This window comes from Myotis lucifugus, unplaced genomic scaffold, assembly GCF_000147115.1.
Source record: "Myotis lucifugus unplaced genomic scaffold, Myoluc2.0 scaffold_93, whole genome shotgun sequence".
In the NCBI taxonomy this organism is placed as follows: Eukaryota; Metazoa; Chordata; class Mammalia; order Chiroptera; family Vespertilionidae; genus Myotis; species Myotis lucifugus.
In genome coordinates, this window is record NW_005871141.1 from 1,750,725 (window position 1) to 1,770,033 (window position 19,309).

Here is a 19,309-nt window from a genome sequence, read left to right on the forward strand (position 1 = left end):
GTGGCTGAGAGCGCGGTTGTCGTTTTCAATCAGGAGGGAGTCTCAGACTCTGAGCTCCAGATCCGGGCGAGTCTCTAGGGACTCAGACTCAAACGGGAGAAGCGGGATTGTCTGGCATCAGTCGGAACGTGGTTTCTCTCCGAGGTTTGCAGCGGTGGCTGGGGTTCTGAGAAGCAGAGCCTCTGGGAATGAGACTGAGAGCAGCCATAACTGCTCCCTCCACCCGCCCTGTTGATCCCCTTCGACCCGCCCCGCCCAAGCCCTGCGCAGAGCCATTTGCCGGATAGCCTCAGGCAAAGGCTAGATTAGCACCTCTCCAGAGGACAGAAGTTTTCCCACAGCTGATTCTCACAGCCATTCGGCCTGGTGGTCAAATCCCTCTAGTATTAACTACAACAATCAAGGCTTAACTAGAACAAGACTGCGCACAAAGACCACTAGGGGGTGCACCAAGAAAGCATAAAAAATGCGGAGACAAAAAAACATGACAGAAATGGAGGATATAGAGCTAAAAAAACGCAATTTTAGAGGGCTTGCAATAATGTGCTAGAAGCTGCCAATAAACTTGATGAGAGCCTCACGAAAACTAATGAGACCCTCGATGTTGTGATAAAGAACCAACTAGAAATTAAGCATTCACTGACTGAAATAAAGAATATTATACAGACACCCAACAGCAGACCAGAGGAGCGCAAGAATCAAGTCAAAGATTTGAAATGTGAAGAAGCAAAAAACACCCAACCAGAAAAGCAAAATGAAAAAAGAATCCGAAAATACGAAGATAGTGTAAAGAGCCTCTGGGACAGCTTCAAGAGCACTAATATCAGAATTATAGGGGTGCCAGAAGATGAGAGACAGCAAGATATTGAAAACCTATTTGAAGAAATAATGACAGAAAACTTCCCCCACCTGGTGAAAGAAATGGACTTACAGGTCCAAGAAGCGCAGAGAACCCCAAACAAAAGGAATCCAAAGAGGACCACACCAAGACACATCATAATTAAAATGCCAAGAGCAAAAGACAAAGAGAGAATCTTAAAAGCAGCAAGAGAAAGAAACTCAGTTACCTACAAGGGAGTACCCATACGACTGTCAGCTGATTTCTCAACAGAAACTTTGCAGGCCAGAAGGGAATGGCAAGAAATATTCAAAGTGATGAATGCCAAGAACCTACAACCAAGATTACTTTATCCAGCAAAGCTATCATTCAGAATTGAAGGTCGGATAAAGAGCTTCACAGATAAGGAAAAGCTAAAGGAGTTCATCACCACTAATCCAGTATTATACGAAATGCTGAAAGGTATCCTTTAAGAAGAGGAAGAAGAAGAAAAAGGTAAAGATACAAATTATGAACAACAAACATGCATCTATCAACAAGTGAATCTAAGAATCAAGTGAATAAATAATCTGATGTACAGAATGAACTGGTGATTATAATGAATCAGGGACATAGAAAGGGAAGGGACTGACTATTCTTGGGGGGAAAAGGGGTGTGGGAGATGCGGGAAGAGACTGGACAAAAATCGTGCACCTATGGATGAGGACAGTGGGTGGGGAGTGAGGGCGGAGGGTGGGGCGGGAACTGGAAGGAGGGGAGTTATGGGGGGGGAAAAAAGAGGAACAAATGTAATCTGAACAAAAAGATTTAATTAAAAAAATAAATAAAAGAATTACTGAACATAAAAAGAAAGAAAGAAAGAAAGAAAGAAAGAAAGAAAGAAAGAAAGAAAGAAAGAAAGAAAGAAAGAAAGAGGGAGGGAGGGAGGGAGGGAGGGAGAGAGAGAGAGAGAGAGAGAGAGAGAGAGAGAGAGAGAGAGAGGAAGAAAGAAAGAAAGAAAGAAAGAAAGAAAGAAAGAAAGAAAGAAAAAGAAGAAAGAAAGAAAGAAAGAAAGAAAGAAAGAAAGAAAGAAAGAAAGAAAGAAAGAAAGAAAGAAAGAAAGAAAGGAAGGAAGGAAGGAAGGAAGGAAGGAAGGAAGGAAGGAAGGAAGGAAGGAAGAAAGAAAGAAAGGAAGGAAGGAAGGAAGGAAGAAAGAAAAGAAGAAAGAAAGAAAGTTAGTTCAAGCCGGTTTTATTAAGAAAGCCCTTAATGACGCAGTAAACGCTGTTAACTTTATGGATGCTCACCCCTTTAGCACACATCTTTTCAACAGCCTGTGTGATAAAGTGGGAGGTGGCAGTAAGGCACACTGATGCCTGGGGAAGTATAGTCTGTCTCCAGGAAAAACACTGCTGCAGAAGACCACAGGAAAACCAAGCGACGTTTTAGAGAAAAGGAGTGATACTGTTTATTTATGCCAGCGGACTCAGGGAATAACTTTCCAAATCTGAGTGAAGAAACATGCAGGGGGCTTCTCTTTATATCTCCCTGTGGTCTTTGTCCCACAAATATGGATTATGCTTCCGGTCCCTTTTCGCAGGCCTTGCAAGAAGGCCCCCAGGTGTTGGGGTCCCCAGGCCATATCTGATGGTTTGGCCTGGCGCCAGCGTTAATAACCCTCCCTCCGGGGCAGTGCACTGTTCACAGTTTTATGGCCTCTGTAATAGGTTCTGCAAGACCAGTTTCTGGGAAGGAGGTGGTGACTTAATTATAGGTTATCAAGAATGTACACTGAGCTTGCTGGCATGGATTCAGATCGCTAGCCCCCCAAATATCAGGGTTACATTGGAATTAGCCGTTTTTAGTCTTCTCAACACCAGTATGGTTTTTGAGTTGTGGGATGAATAAGCTTCTTTTTTCATGGAACACAATTTTTACTTTAAAAAAAAACAACTAAAGAATGAATTATGGTTATTCAGACTTAGTTATTTGGCAGATATTTTTTCAAACTTGAATGAAAATTATGATTTTATATACATGTATAATGTAATACATATATATGTCTAATATATGTGTTTTAGCATGTCTTCATATGGCTCTTAATAGCAGTTGCTCTAGGTATTACATTATATACATAATTATAAACATAAATTATTACATTATATATTATTTATAATATACATATAATTATATAAATAATGTAATACAATCCAATAGAGTAAGGATTGCCTTTTTAATAAGTAGTTGACACCAAAAACACAATCTATTTTTTAAAATTGATAAATGGGACTTCATTAAAATTTAAAACATTTGCTCTGCAAAATACCCTTTTTTTTAAAAATTGATTTTAGAGAGGAAGGGAGAGGGAGAGAGAGATAGAAACATCAGTGATAATGAGAGAGAGTCATTGATCGGCTGCCTCCTGCACGCCCCCCACTGGGGACCGAGCCCGCAACCCAGGCATATGCCCTTGACCAGAATCGAACCTGGGACCCTTCAGTCCGCAGGCCAATGCTCTCTCCACTAAACCAAACCAGCTAGGGCCAAAATACCTTTTTAAGAGACAAGCGACAGAATGGAAAAATATGTTTCCAAACTACATAGTCAACAAAATTCTAGAGCAAAAGTATGTAAAGAACTCTCAAAGCACAATGGTATATGAGCAACAAACCCTTTTAGAGTCTGAGCAAGGACATAAAGACATAGTCTACTGAAGAGGAGGTACAGGTGGCAAATGAGCACAGGAAAAGATGTCACTATCATCCGTCAATAGGGAACTGCAAATTAAAGCCACAGTGAGATATCCTGACCTATTCTAGCCAGAATGGCTAAAATACCCAATAGCGAGAGGAGCCAATCTGAAAAGGCTACTTGCTGCATGAGTCCAACACCTGGCTTTCTGGGAAGGGCAAAGCCACGACTACAGTATGAAGATGAGTGGCTGCCAGGGGTTGGGGGAGAGGGATGACAGGGGAGCGGGGGATTTTTAGGGCAGTGAAACTATTCCGTAGGACCCTGCTCTTGTGGATACATGTCATCATACATTTGTCAAAACCCATAGAATGCACACCACCAACAGCGAATCCCATGTAAACAAACCATGGACTTGGGGGGTAATACTCAAGCATCAACGTCGGTTCATCAATTGTCACAAACGTACCGCTCCAGTGGGGCCGCTGATGGAGGGAGAGGTTATGCTTAAAGGGGAAATCTAAGTTCTGCTCAATTTTGAATTGAAAACTCTACTCTAAAATATAGTCTATTTAAAAAAAAAACAAACAGTGACAACACCAAAAGCTGGCGAGGATGCAGAGAAACTGGGTCACCTCTGACCGTGGGAATAACATGACACAGCCACTCTGCAAATCAGTCTGGCTGTTTCTTTAAAAAAAAAAAACTAAACAGGCAACCAACATGCAACTACCATGACCCAGCCATGCCATCCTCAGCATGTATCCCAGAGAAACGAAGATTCATGTCTCTACAGAAACCTGTACATGGAGGTTTATAGCAGCTTTATTTAGAATAGTCCAGACTGGAAACAACCCACCCCAAATGCCCGGCGATGAGTGAATGATTAACAAACTGCAGCGTAACCATGTCGTGGAATACTAGTCAGCGACAAAAAAGAACAAACTATTGTACACGCAACAACCTAGATGAGTCTACAGAGAATTATGCTGAGTGGTTTTGTTGTTTTTTTAAAGGCAATCCCCAAAGATTCTAGACTGTTTGGTTCCATTAATAGAACATTTTTTAAATGATAAAATTATAGCGGTAGAGAACAGATGAATGGTTGCCAGGAGATAAACAGGAGGTGGGAACAAGAGGAAAACGGGTATGGCTCTATGAAGGCACCTGGATGGGTCTGTGGCAATGAAGCTGTTCTGTATCAGTGCAACAGCCTGGTCATGACATTGGACAATAGTTTTGCAAGATGTTACAGTTGAGGGAAACTAAAGGGTACATGGGATCTCTCTGTATTTCTTACAACTGCATGGGAATCTATAGTGTTCTCAAAATAAAATTTGAATTAAAGAAAAAAGTGAATGAAGTAGGCCTTTAAAAGATAAACTGTACTTGTTGCTTCCAAGCAAAAATTAGAATTTTGACATTTTTTCGTGCCACCAGGAGTGTCAACTTCCTAAGACCTAAAGACTTCTTAATGAAATTAGTAGTGATATTAACTAATGCTATGTTAATATATTAAGAAATGTGCCCAAAGTGGTAACAGCTGCATTGCTCAATGAATCAGTGTTTTCTAACTAATCAATGCACAACATTGAAAAGAATTCTTAGGGGTGAAATAGGCAGGTTTAGGAAATTTTGGGAATTAAGGGATCTATACAAAAGACACAGGGCTACAGAGTTACAAAAGGTACATTTCCTTAAGACAAGGGAGCTGGGAGCAGCAGAAGTTACATTTCCATAAGACAAGGGAGCTGGGAGTAGCAAAAGGTACACATGTACAGAATAAAAGGAAGGAAATGCCTCATTCAAACAGGGAGTAAGAAAAGCTCAGAGGGACTAGGAGAACAATAGGGAGAAGAAGGAGGGAACCTCACATAATTCATGGAAGACTTGAGCTCAGGAGTTGCTATAGTGACCAAATCAAAGGGGAATAGTGACCAATTAGAGGGGATATCAAGGCACAAAGAACTGCAGCCTTTACAAACCATGGAAAAAAGGGACTCTGTGGGACTCCTCCCCCTCCCCACATGGGAGTCTGTGCTTGTTTCTCAATAAGTTTCCACCTTTTCCTATGCCATTGTTCGTCCGTGGTTTCATTGTTCGACTCCACCAGACAAGAGCCTGGGAACCATCCTGCCCAGGGAACACCGCACATTCCAGTCTAAATTTCCCGTTTCAATATTACGAAACCACGCATAGCTGAACGATCCATTCAAAATATATGATAGAGCCGTGGGCTTACTGGACAGATTCAAAATGCAACTAACCTTGAATAAGTTACCATGGAACAAAGCGTTCGAAAGCAATGTCTACCATCTCCTGGGAACTATTCAAATGTGACCTCCCTGTTCCAACTGTGTGTCTGCATGACGTCAGTTTCCTCATGCCCTTCAGCTAGAACAGTGATTCCCAAAGTGGGAGCTACCGCCCCCTGGTGGGCGCTGCAGCGATCCAGGGGGCGGTGATGGCCACAGGTGCATTTGTTTTAACTTTTTTTGTATTACCTTTCTATTCTGAGTTCAATAAATAGTTTCATAATTTCAAACTTCAATGTTTCTAATTTACACCTTTCTTTACTATATTTTACGAAAAAGGTAGAAACATTAATACATATATCTTTCTGTTTAATTGCTATTAAAATTTTAAAAAATTAATTTCTAGGGGGCGCTGAGTAATATTTTTTCTGGAAAGGGGGTGGTAGGCCAAATAAGTTTGGGAACCACTGAGCTAGAACAATATATTAGGACAGACTGAATTGAATGAGACATATATATGAGAAGTCAGCTATTTTCTATTAAGTCAGACATTAGAAATTTGCAACAAAAAAGTTTTAAAAGTCTCTCTTTTTGCTAAAGTTTCTTCATCTTGGAAAATATACTTTTTTTCATTAAAAACGTGATGTATGCTACCATAAATGGGCTTGTTTTATTAAATTAGTAATAAAAACACGGATTTAAATTCTCCTGGTTTGAATTCCTAATAAAGTGTTCGTAAACGTCACGCTCATGAGCAGAAGCTTTTTGGGGCCCTGAATGATGTTAAGAGTGTGAGGGCTCCAGAGACCCCAACCTTTGAGAACCACTGTCCCAGGAATTTCACGTTTCCTCGGTTGTAGTTGTAGGTTCAAACAACTTCTAACCCAGGCCCATGGACCCCAGGATCTACTAAGAAAGTAAGAGGGTTTTCCCTGACCAGTTTGGCTCGGTGGATAGAGTGCTGGCCTGCGGACTGAAGGGTCCCGGGTTCGATTCCGGTCAAGGGCATGTACCTTGGTTACAGGCATATCCCCAGTAGGGGGTGTGCAGGAGGCAGCTGATCGATGTTTCTCTCTCATCGATGTTTCTAACTCTCTATCCCGCTCCCTTCCTCTCTGTAAAAAATCAATAAAATATATTTTTTAAAAAAAAGAAAGAAAGAAAGAGGGTGGCCAGTTTGGGAGAGAGGGGCACGTGTCCCCAGAGAGCACGGGAGCTGTCCCCCTGCCCCCCTAAGGGGACAGGACAGCATGGCAAGGCCGAGGCTCCACATGGGTTTCTAGGCCTCCCTGTGAGGCCAGGGCCCGGCCCCCAGGGAGAGGGTGAGAAACCCGGCCAGCTCTCTAGCTGCTGTGCTCCTTCGGAGACAATATTATTCCTCTGGAGGAGCCTGAGTTGCTCCCCCACCTTCATTTTTTATTTTTATTTTCTTTGCTTCCCCTCCTTTAAGAACAAAAGCACAAACCACATTTCACTAATGTGCCATTTACCACAATAACGATTTACTCCAGTGTATGTAGCTATTTACGGAGCTGATCCGCTGATGGAAGAAGGAGGTGGCTGCAAGGCGTTTGCGGTGAAATCCGTGACAAAGAATCCTCTTTGGCTGCATTTGCCAAAAGGCCGCCTTGTTGAGCTCATCTTCAAAACGCGTGCTCCTGAGGGGAAGGAACAATGGATGACTTAACTTCTACCTTTAAAAACTGCCCTTTCGGTGGAGCCCAATCAAGAGGTCTCATTTTTAAGTGCAACGCCATGGGCCGTCTCCTGGCGTCCCTCCCAGCGCAGGCAGCCGGGTCTGGGCCAGGAAGGCGCCCTGGCCCGTCCAGCTCCTGTTATTCAGAGGCTACACATTAAGGTGAGGGCACCTTCAGCCTCAGAGAGAAGGTCATTCTGATGAAAGCTCTAAACTAGATCTGGAGGCCCTTTATCGGTGAATTAACGGAGAGTGTAAGTTGATTCCTTGCTCTGGGGAATGTGTTTAAATGACCCAGAGACAAGACAGTTTTGTTCTAATATTACGGTGTGTATGTGTGTGTTTCCCTGTCCCTGATACCCTGGTAATGTCCCCATTTATTGACTTAGTTTCCTTCTTTCTCTCTCTTTGTTTTATCATTTTCTTTAATTCCTCCCGATTCTTACTGAAGGAGGCTCTTATAATAATTTTTATATTTGCCAGTTTCCGGAGGAATATCCTGGCCATCCCATTCACCCAGCTAACTGATGCTCCCCTCCCTAACCATCCCCCATCTTCCTCACCCCAGTCCCAAGTTCATCAGGTCTGGCCCAGGGGACCATGCCGGCAGGTTCACCGGGTCCTGTATTGGTGGATCTGTTCCTTTTGAGTCATAAAATAAGCTGGGAATAGCTGTTTAAAAAACAAAGCAACCTGTATACATCCTAAGTACTTCTCTAAAAAGCTTGTGAAGTAATTGATCCACTGCTTACGGTTAACTTTAAATATCTTCCTGGTGTTGAAGAATAGAACAACAGTATGTGAGAATAAAACTCTTTGTTTTCTGTTCATTTATCATTGGCTATCTTTGGACTAACTTTGCAATCAAATTTAGTATCTTGATACCAGGTTGCTCACTTTAAAATGTCATAACCTTGCCTGTGGTTGAGCATCAACCTATGAGCCAGGAGGTCACAGTTCAATTCCCAGTCGGAGCACAGGACACATGCCCGGGTTTCGGACTCGATACCCAGTAGGGGGCATGCAGGAAGAAAATATACTCTTAATTTAGCCACTTGCAATATTTTTATTTTCAGAGGTATCCTAATGGGGCATGTTTTCCTTTAGTTTTACGTACTAGTCATTTTCAGAGACCATTTTGAATGAAATAGAACTGGGAAATTTTTAAAGCTTCAGTTTTAAGTGATGTTCAGCTCTTATGCCAATTTTTTGGTGCTATTTTGTGAGAATATGAATCTGCATATGAAACTCTGTGCTCTCTATTATTGGGGTGCATAGTGGATGCTGGGGCCCATTGCTCAGTCCTGCCCTTTTAACACAAAGGCTCCCATGTAGGACATGTGCTACCCCCAAAACACACTTGCCCGATTTTTCACTCTTCTTGGGGGGCAGCCCCAATCCAATGGCTATTGATGCTGTGAGTACCCCCCTTGCCTCCATTCGGGACACGTCTAAGGGGCCATCCCAGCTCCAGGGATTGAGGGGGGCTGAGCCCTCAGCTGCTGAGAGGGTTAACTCGAAACGCAGGCAGACAGGGCAGGGTCCAGTGGAAACAAAGGCAGGTGGGACGTAGGCAGGGCAGACACGGCAGCTTGAGCAGCCTGACCACAGGGGCCAACCACGCAGAAATAATAGAATGTTTCTGGACTCCGGCGGGAGGCAAGGGCGGGCCTGCAGCAACAAGGTGTACGAACACACAGAAACAGGGAAAGTCCAGCACAGGAACAGAGAAAGGACACACAGAAACAGGGGAAGTTCAGGTCCACTGCTGGGCAAGAACAATTGAGGGAGTCAATCAAGCGACAACACAGGTAGCATAGAGCAGGTATAGCAAATACATACCCTGCACTACAAGGCTTTCCCGGGCAGCCCATTATGGGGCCCCTCCCCTTCAGGGAGTCTGAATCTGCTGGTAATAAACGTTTACTTAACTCCTGGTCCACGGAGTTCATTCTTCAGTGACTCGAGACAGGACCCCAGGAAAGCACCTCGACTCAGCGTTCCGTTCATCACAGTAATTACATCACAGCCCCACCTCCCCTCACTCAGCCCAGCTGCCCTCACTCAGCCCAGCTGCCCTCATTCTGGCCCAGGTGCTCCCGGGAGCACTGCCCGCTCAACCTCCCTCGGGCCAACACCCACCTGAGCCTGCTTCCCAGGAACCGGCCCGAGCCCGGGAGTTGTCAAGAGTCTGAGGCAAGACTTCAACCCTCCACGTGGAACTGGCCGTACAGGTAGTTACTGCACAAGAAGCCGGAATCGGAGCCTTCTTCCATAGAAGGGCCCCAGGTGCACCTGCACCCCTTCCCACAAGCCTGAGCTCAGCTGTCACTCACAGGTTTTTCAAATGAAAACCTACAGGCCGCTCCCCTTCCCGGAGGGGAACCCAGGCAGGGTCAGCTGTGCCTTCCAGCAGGGACACAATTCTAGGAAGATAACACCTCCCCCCCCAAAGCTTCCGCGGATCCCAGTTTAAGAACCGCTGATTCAAAAATAGATCCAGAGACACGGAAGCGTCAAACAGACTGTCCAACCTCAGAGGGAAGGCAGGGAGGGAGGGTTAGAGATCAACCAAAGGACCTGCATGCACATAAGCAGAGCCCGTGGACACAGACACTAGGGGCGAGAGCCTCGAGTGGGAGCGGGGGGCTGGGAGAGGTCAATGGGGGGGAGGGGGACATATATGTAATACTTTCAACAATTAAAAAAACTAAAAATAAATAATATTTTAAAAAAAAGAAGAAGAGACGTTGATTCATAGTGAAGGTCACAAAAACACGTGGTCTCCAGGCAGTAGTGGAAGGAGGAGAAGCACTTTTCAAGTATATTTAAAAAGCCTTCATTCTTCCTCATATGATTTCACTAACAGGTTTGAATAACCAAATCTCAGACTCAACTCACATTTTCCACAGGCACGTCCGCTATGTTGGAGCCCGTCTTCTGGCGGTAGCGCATCCGGGTGCAGTAGACGCTGACCAGGGTGACCACCAGCATCACCCCAAACACGGCGGCCGTGGAAGACACCGCGATGACGATGGTGTCTCGCGTGGAGCCCCTCTTTTCACACCGCGCCCCCATGTACCACCAGTCTTCCCCCGACGGGCACCTGCGGGGCCAGAGCATGCTCTGTTAGGAGTGGCGTTTAGATCGAGCATCTTCTGCCCGGCGGGCGTGGCTCAGTGGATGAGTGTGGATCTATGAACCAGGAGGTCACGGTTTGATTCCTGGGCAGGGCACATGCCCGGGTTGTGGGCTCCATCCCCAGTGTGGGGGGTGCAGAAGGCAGCTGATCAACGGTTCTCTCTCATCATTGATGTTTCTAGCTCTCTCTCTCTCCCTTCCTCTCTGAAATTAAAATAAATAAATAAATAAATCTGAGCATCTTTCATGGCAATAAGTGTGTGTCAACACCCAGGTCCTTGACCTTGGGGGGACATTTCACTCTGGACTAGAGGGGGTCGGACTAGCACCAAGGGCCGGTGGGGACGCGGAAGGGGGCCCGGAATGACGTCTGATCTGGTTCTCAGAACAGCAGCTCCGAGGGGGAAGGAAGGAGCGTGGGGAATGGAGAAAATTTACTTCTCAGGGTCCTAGTCCCTCGCCTCCCAGCTCTACACCCTGGCCAAGCTCTTCCCAAAACTTAAGTATCTCCACCTACTTAACGAGGCAGGTACACTGACCACAACAGACTCTTGTGGGGACTTCAGATATGTACTCATGAGGACTTTTTCACACAATGAGAACATAATGTGCTGTTTTTTATTGATTTTTTTTAGAGAGAGAGGGTTAGAGAGACAGAAACATCATCGATCAGCTGCCTCCTGCTCGCCCCCTACTGGAGATCAAGCCCACAACCCGGGCAAGTGCCCTGACTGGGAATCAAACCGTGACCTTTTAGTTCCTAGGTTGACGCTCAACCACTGAGCCACACCGGCCAGGCTCATGTGCTATTTTTTTCATAAGTAATTTTATTGTTCTTGTGACTATCCAAAGTCCCAAATAAAGAGCAAAAAATAAATATCCTCTGGCTGGTTTTGAGATGGGAATGAACTGATTTCACTCATGTGAGATATCAGTATTTAATCGTACGTAGTGGGAATGATAGGGTTTCAGACAGAAGAGGGGGGAGGTCTGGCCCAGGGACCCCTCACCTGCACTCAGCTTTGCCATCCCGGACGGTGCAGACGCCGTCATTCTCACAGGTGAACTTCACGCAGAGGTCAGGGATGCGGGCGGTGGTGGTGCCGGTGATGGGGATGCCGTCGGTGGGGACCAGCTGCGGGGAGGTGGTATTCAGGTGGGATATGTCTAAGGGCGGAGAGCAGGGGTGGAAATCAGGTTTTGCTTTAACAAGTATTTGACTTTTAAATTTCAAAATCGGGTTTCAGGTTGGTGAGAGATTCAGGTCATCTTGCAGCGTAGTCCAGCAATATCCTCAGACAGGGAGCTAGTCCAGAGGCAGGTTGAAATCCAATACAAAGGAAAGCGGGCCCGCCTGCGGGGCTACCACTGACCCCCGTGCTCCCTGGGCCTGGGCCTGGGCTTGCCTGAACTCCAGGGGCCCGTGGCCTGGTGGCCGTTCACCTAAGAATGAGGGGCCGTTCCCAGTGAGAGGCCACAGCGCTTGCTTGAGATCAGCTCTTGGGGGAGAAGAGTCCCTGCAGAAGCCCAGGCAATGGGCTTTGATGAGGAGACAAAAGCAAGGGGTGCGGGTGAGAACGGGTGGGGTGGGGGGAGTTCTGTCAATGGAAGGAAGGCATTTCTATTGGGCAGATGGCGTAACCTAGTGGTGTTTATCCTAAAGGACGTTTTTACTTGTCAGTCCCACAATCATCATACCTGCCTCTTGTTATCTCTGCAAACAGCTCTGTGGACACAGGCTGCTGTAGGCCCAGCCCAGAGGTGCCTGTGCCCTGGGCTGACATTCCAGAGGTGAGGCCTAATGCGAACACTGCGGCGCTTTCTCCGTGTGGCAGCTCCGACTCCTTTTGTAAGGGGCCACATTGGTTATTTTTTCACAGGACCAACCCTCAAGGGACAGACAAGGAAACCAAAGAGCAGGTCCCAAGGCAGCTGAGGGGCCTGCCCGAAGCCTCGGCTCTCTTGTTTCATGGGGCAGTTGGCGGATTTTTGGTGGAAGACAACAGGGCCCCTGGCAACCAGCGTGCTGCTCCGGGGGTGTTTCCTGCGGCTTCCTGTCCACACGGGGTCGGATGGAACTGATGAACATGTGACTAGTCGCGGGAGGAATCATTTTAAGTCGCCTCTCCTCCCTCGGCACAAATTTCCCTGAATACTTTTTTCCAAGAAGTATCATTTAGATTTTCTCCAATTGACACTGTAATAAAACTGCCATGGGTTTGCCCGGCCGGCCTGGCTCGGTGGATTGAGCGTCAACCTATGAACCAGGAGGTCACGGTTCAATTCCCGGTCAGGGCACATGCCTGGGTTGTGGGCTCGATCCCCAGTGGGGGATGTGCAGGAGGCAGCCGATCCATGATTCTCTCTCATCATGGATGTTTCTCACTCTCCCTCTTCCTCTTTGTTCCTCTCTGAAATCAATAAAAAAATATTTTTAAAAAAATGCCATGGGTTCCACTGCACCCCTTTTCATCACAAACAAGATTCTGATTTGCTGAGATGCAGGTGGGGCTTCAGTTGTAAATGCGTTAAAATCCTACCACGTAAAACATGGAAACCACCAGTGTTCCTGGAAAATGTGTTCTTTGGCTGCCATAGGTAAGAAACTTTAAAAGATGATAGATTATTACTGCCAAAAAGTGTGTGTGTGTGTGTGTGTGTGTTCCCAGAAAAATGCATACATGCACTTTGAATAATTATAAAGGCAGTGCTTATTAAGATATATTTTATTTTCAAAATGGAGCTATCAGCTGTTAAAGTGTGTACACATTTTGAGGGGACACCCTGTATATTTGAAAAAGACAATAAAGATAATTCATTTTAAATTTAACTTCATGTGCTTGTGTGACATTTTTATTTCTGGAATCCTAGACTATAGTTCTAGGGTATAATGGCTATACTTTGACTTACCTCTTTTTTTAATATATGTATTTCTTATTGTCAATAGTATTACAGATGTCTCCCTTCCTCCCCCTTCACTTTACCCCTCTCCTCCCAGACCCTACCCATCCCCCACTTTAACTTCTAAAGTTTTCCGGCCTAAAGTCTTTTACTATTGCTCCATGTAGTGGTAATTAAAATCTTTATCCTGGAAGCCTCACTGTTTCCATTTCAATTAGTTTCCTATTGTTAATGATTCATCCCAAACGAAAAAAAAATTCCACCCGGGCCCATTTCCTCCCACATCCCTAGTTAATGCGCCTAAAAGTAGAACCTGCAAGAACACAGTACATCAGCCGTGACTACAACAACGACAGAAGTAGCTTAGGAGGCACTATGCTCATCGCCATACCTTCCACGGTCAGTAGGATGTAAACATCGCCTCCTTTGATGAAGTCCCTGCTCTTCAGCCGCTCGTGGGTGATGAAGGCACTAGTTCCAGAGCCCGGGCCTCTTCTGAACTGAGTTCCGTTCGGGAAAAAGTCCACTTCCCCCACTTTGGAAGGCCTGTCCCAGAAAAAGCTTTTGCCATCGTCGTCTGCAAAAGCAATTCGTATGAAGGGGCTGTGTTTAGCATCCGCTCAGCTCTCGGTGGTAGGAAACAACAGGCAACGTGAAACCCAACTAGGATGGGGCTCCAAGTGATTAAATGGCGCCCTTGACCTGTGATGCGTCCCCTGCATGTCGCTGGAGCGTGTCCATTTCTATGCCCCGAGGAAATGGGACTGCCCGGCAGGGAGGACCACGCTCTGGGTCTCGAGTGGAGGGTACAGGAAGTGTCCCAGGTGGGGAGTCCGATCTGTACTGACTGACCAGCATAGAGACCCACTGCCCGGGACAGTCATTCCTCATGACCTTCTGAGTTGTAGATCGGCCTGTTACCTGGGTTAAACCAGTTTGCTGCTGATGGAGTTTTCAATATTAGCGCAGAACCACTTATCTTAACCGACTGGCTCACCTAACAGCTGAGTCCTTCAAGAGTAGAAGCCAGAGAGAGAGACTGCTCTGGGGAAAGGTGGCGACCACCCAACCCGGAGCCATTGTCAGCGTCATTCAGGGAGGAATGTTTTTTTTAAAAAGGGAAGAAATTCTGAACATCACCTCCCTACAGTCTTTTGTGGATATTATTTTCCCCCCTTTGTCACATAAGTCCATTGTTTTCGTGTATAGAATTCAGGTTTGGCAATAATATTCACCTGGCCATAATTCCGTGTGTCCCTTTATTGGGTTCCCAGGTGGCAAAGGATTATTAAAATGAGAAATGTGGTCATTGTACCCTGACCACGTGGCTCGGTTGGTTGGAGCATCATCCCATACACCAAAGGGTGTGAGATCGATTCTCAGTGAAGGCGCATACCTAGGCTTGCGGGTTCGATCCCAGTCAAGGTGCGTACCAGAGGCAACAGATCGATGTTTCTCACTCACATCAATGTGTTGTTGGGTTTTTTTCTCTCTCTCCCTTCTTCTCTCTCTAAATCAATAAAAACATATCCTCCGTCGAGGATTTTAAAAAAAAAAAGAAATGTGATCATTGCCTTCTGGATTCTGCTCCTTTTTGAGACTGGAAGATGCGGGAAATGTCCCCATTGGCAAATCCTCCATAACTCCATAAAAAAGGTATAATCCACTTCCTGACACTCCACAGCATCTGCTCCTCTGACTTCTGAACAAAAGCCACCCCCCTTACAAGAGCTGCCTTGGTTTTGGTGATCCCAGGGGCAATATCAGGGTAGCACAGAGTAGGAGACCAACACTGGGCGCCTCTTCAGACCAGGCCTTTCCGCAAACTTCGGTGCTCGGTCTGGAGTGATTCTCACAACAAATCTCTGTGGTTGTGGTCCCTGCCCCCATGTTACTGCCCAGACACCACATATGCTCTAAGGGGTTATTGGCTCAAGATCTACTTGCTTAGCTAACGAGAGCAAACCTCGGATTTTCATCCAGGCACGTCAGACTCTAAAACCAGCGTTCCTGGCCCAACACTGGGAATTCAGGAATGGCCATCAGTTCCCAGGAATACAGTCACTGTCGTCTCTGTCTGCCGGCTTCCCTGCGGACATCCCTGACGCTCTCCTGCCCGGGAGACTGTCCACAGCTGCGGAAGCTCTTCCCCCTTTTACCTTCTGTTCCTCAGATCTGGCTCAGAACCCCCTAGGTGCCTGGCTGTGCAGCCTCTCATTCCCAAGTCACCCGTCCCTCCACGAGCAAGGACGGGGTGTGAGCCGTAAAGAAAAGGAGTCACGAACCCGTGGTCAGAAGTGGGTCTGTAGTTACACTCCGCTGGTTGGACATACGCCGTCGAATGTCAGGGTTTTGGTCCAGGAGTGTCATCGTGGCTTGTTGCCAAGGACACGGCCACTCTAATTGATCATCATTGGCTCCAGAGATCAAGTGGAAATATATCCCTGCATTACTCGGATGGCTTAGAGTCAAGGAAACCTGAAAGGCATAACCTTTAGGAGAGTAAAATGGAGGGCTATAGAGAATTCCATCGGGGCTGCCAATCAGCTGTGTGACATTCCTTATGCGCCAGATGTGATGAGGGCACCGTGTTTCCGAAAGGTTGATGTCGTCAATGGACAGGCCGCCCAGTGAGGCACCAGCTCCTCTGACCCCTCCAAACACCACCCGGAATTTGTTGGTTACTTTCAGCGTTACATGGTAAAGTTGCCAGCTCCCGGTGGGTATATCTGCAAAACACACATTATTATTGCACAGAAGACAAAGGGCAATGGACCCCATGCAAGTCAACATGGGAGTTCTAACCTTCACGGACAAACGTTCATCCTAGGACTACCGGTTCCCACAGGTCCGAGGTATGGCTTTCCCACTCCTCCAGCACCCGTCCTTTTACTTCCAGATGTTTCTGTGGGGTCGGACTCCTCTCTGTAATATTCGTATGTTTATCTAGTTTCTCAGACAGGTTACCCTTTCCCAGAGATGGGTGAGCAAACAGCAGCATCAAGCTCATGAGTACTCCATGCCCCACGTAGGGGTGACCTTGCATTCTGTGTTAATTCTATGTTAATTAAATGGTTAAGCAAGCCCAGTATTTTACACTTGTACCCACGATTCCTGTGATACTCAACCAAAGCCTCCTTTAATATACTTATACTCTGCTTGGAACACATCCTTCACATGGGACATTTTCAACCAACTTTTCAGCAGTGTTAAACAGGACTGCACCAAACCCTACAAAGCCCACATCCTACACTTTACTCCTTAATCATACAGTGACTCAACATTATAAATACTTATCTAATATTTCATACCATCTCCTCTCTCCCCACTGCACTCCCCCTCCACTGTTTCCCCCACCCCCGGCTGGCTGCATGGCTAGGCCATCCTATCTTATTTTCCTGTATCACATACCCAAATAAGAAACAGTACATTTACATCTTTCAGATGCCCCCAGGGAGAGAACAGCTCAATTTATGTGAAACTCATAATTAACACAACAATTTGAGATTTAAATATATTGGCACTTAATGAGAAACACAATTGCTTGAAAATAGCTTAGAAATATCCAAATTACAGAAAATGCCATCGTCCATGGATGGACTCTGGATTGAGCAAAACCTTTCACGAGAGCTTCCACTTTATTATTATAGTACTATCCGTTTAAATTCTGCACTCCTAGAAGAGATCAACCAAAGAACTTTTATACTTATTTGCATAGCCCATGAACACAGGCAGTAGGGTAGTGAAGACCTGGTGTGGGTAGAGGCTGGGAGGTAAAGGGAGGAAATGGAAGATATCTGTAATACTATCTATATATATAAAAGCCTAAGCGACCAAATGACCGAACGACTGAATGACTGGTCGACTGGTCGCTATAATGCGCACTGACCACCAGGGGCAGATGCTCAATGCAGGGGCTGCCCCCTCGTGGTCAGTGCGCTCCCACAGCCAACCTCCTGCAGCTCCAATCAGCCCCGATCGCCTGCCAGACCGAGGGACCCCACCCACGCACAAATTTGTGCACCGGACCTCTAGTCAACAATAAAAAATATATTTTAAAAATTAATAAATTCTGGACTCCTGAACAAGTTTTTAAGTATCTTTTGTGCTATTATGTACCAGTGATAACAGCACAGGTTGCTAATGGAAAGGCATATCTGTATCTTATACACTGAGTGGCCAGATTATTATGACCACCCCATCAGTACTTCGTTGGGCCACCTTTTGCCTTCAATACTGCGGCGAGTCTTCTTGGCATTCACTCCAGGAGATGTTGAAAGGTGATGCGAGGAATCTGACACCATGCCTGATGAATAGCACTGTCCAGTTCTGTGAGATTTGATGGTTGTGGAACCAGCTGCCTGATGGCTCTTTTAACTTCGTCCCACAAATTCTCAATTGGATTGAGATCTGGTGATTGTGGGGGCCACCTAAGCAAGGTAAAGTCTCCCTCATGTTCTTGAAACCACTCCTGCACAATATGAGCACCGTCATGGCACTGTCTTGTTGGAAGAAGCCATCTCCATTGGGATATGCCATCAACATGATAGGATGAAGTTGATCAGCAACAATACTTAGGTATGTTGTGCTATTCAGACGTTTATAATGGTCTGGCCCTCTAGCAACTTCAGCTCAAAATTATAGCTAATTTGCCTACAAACATCAGGTGGTCATAATAATCTGGCCACTCAGTGTATATGTGCTGTATATTGTATTAAATATACTTACATATAGGTATGTGTACAGTGTGTGGTATGTGTATGTGAGTGTGAGATTGAGACCCTCGGCTTTCACAGGGGATCGGCATGCCCCCCTCTGCCCGTGACTGGAATGACGGTGGGTGCCCACCATGGCGTTGCCCCCACCCCACAGAGGAATTGCTCCGGACGTTCCATTAACCCAGTCCTAACATCAGAACCCTTCCGCGGGACTTATTTATAAGCTAGAATTAGAGCGAGAGTCCCCTTCCAGTCCGATGTGGGAAGAAGTGAGACAGCCAGAGCCCCAGGTTCGTGGACAAAGCCCAGTGAGACCCCGAGAGGCACCCAGCCGCGTCCAGGGACAGGTCCCACCCGGCTGAGGCCAGCCCCTCCCTCTTCCAGGCCACGGCTCGGCCACACCTGGCAGGGGACGCTTCCCATTCTGCCCAAGCTGGCTCCCATTCCTGGCCTCCTCCTCCTCCTCCTCCTCCTCCTCCTCCTCCTCCTCCTCCACCTCCTCCTCCTCCTCCTCCTCTGTGCGGGACACTGAGCTCCGGTTTCTTAGGTGAGTCACACACGAAGCGCACAGAGGACCCTCTCCTGCTGAGCTGCAGGGCCATGACCCCGAGCCCTGCCCGCTGGCAGGTGGCACACTGAGCAGCGTGAAGCTTCCGCCCTCTGACCCCCACAGTGAGGATGCGAGCACGGTACCTTTTATTTCCTCCACCAGGACCACAGTTCCATTCGGGGCGCCTGCGGAATACTCGCGGATGTAAATGTTCAGCTGGTCTCCGGCACCCCCGCTGTTGTACACAAAGAACTGCAGGCACTGAGAGCCCCGTTTGGGGTACAGGGTCCTGCTCTCCAGCATGGCCGTGGCCCCCGCGCTCACAGCGCTGCTGTCGAAGTGCATGAAGAAGCCGGCGCCTGGGACAGGGAAACAGCCCACGTGAGAGAGCGGCGGCTGGGTCTGGGCAGCCTGTCTGTGGGGCCGGAGTTCCCCTCGCTCCCCGCGGTGTGCGGGGCATGGACAGGTTCCAGGAGCAGGACGTTTAGGAGAGAGACAGCATCAGGCCTCCGTGTCCTTTCTGTAGATGCTAGCTTTCAG

At 46.8% G+C, this 19,309-nt stretch overlaps 1 protein-coding gene across 1 annotated transcript in view; it reads right to left on the minus strand.

The window, feature by feature from the left end:
- Positions 1 to 7,350: 7,350 nt before the first annotated feature.
- Positions 7,351 to 19,309, minus strand: part of MEP1B (meprin A subunit beta) — a 36,105-nt gene continuing 24,146 nt past the window's right edge. Inside the window, exons 10-15 of the mRNA XM_023756402.1 lie at positions 18,913 to 19,128; positions 15,787 to 16,230; positions 13,893 to 14,078; positions 11,611 to 11,767; positions 10,361 to 10,565; positions 7,351 to 7,421 (exon numbers count right to left, since the gene is read on the minus strand). Coding sequence (XP_023612170.1) covers positions 7,407 to 7,421; positions 10,361 to 10,565; positions 11,611 to 11,767; positions 13,893 to 14,078; positions 15,787 to 16,230; positions 18,913 to 19,128 — 1,223 coding nt within the window. The 3' untranslated portion in view covers positions 7,351 to 7,406. The remainder of the gene's footprint in view (positions 7,422 to 10,360; positions 10,566 to 11,610; positions 11,768 to 13,892; positions 14,079 to 15,786; positions 16,231 to 18,912; positions 19,129 to 19,309) is intronic.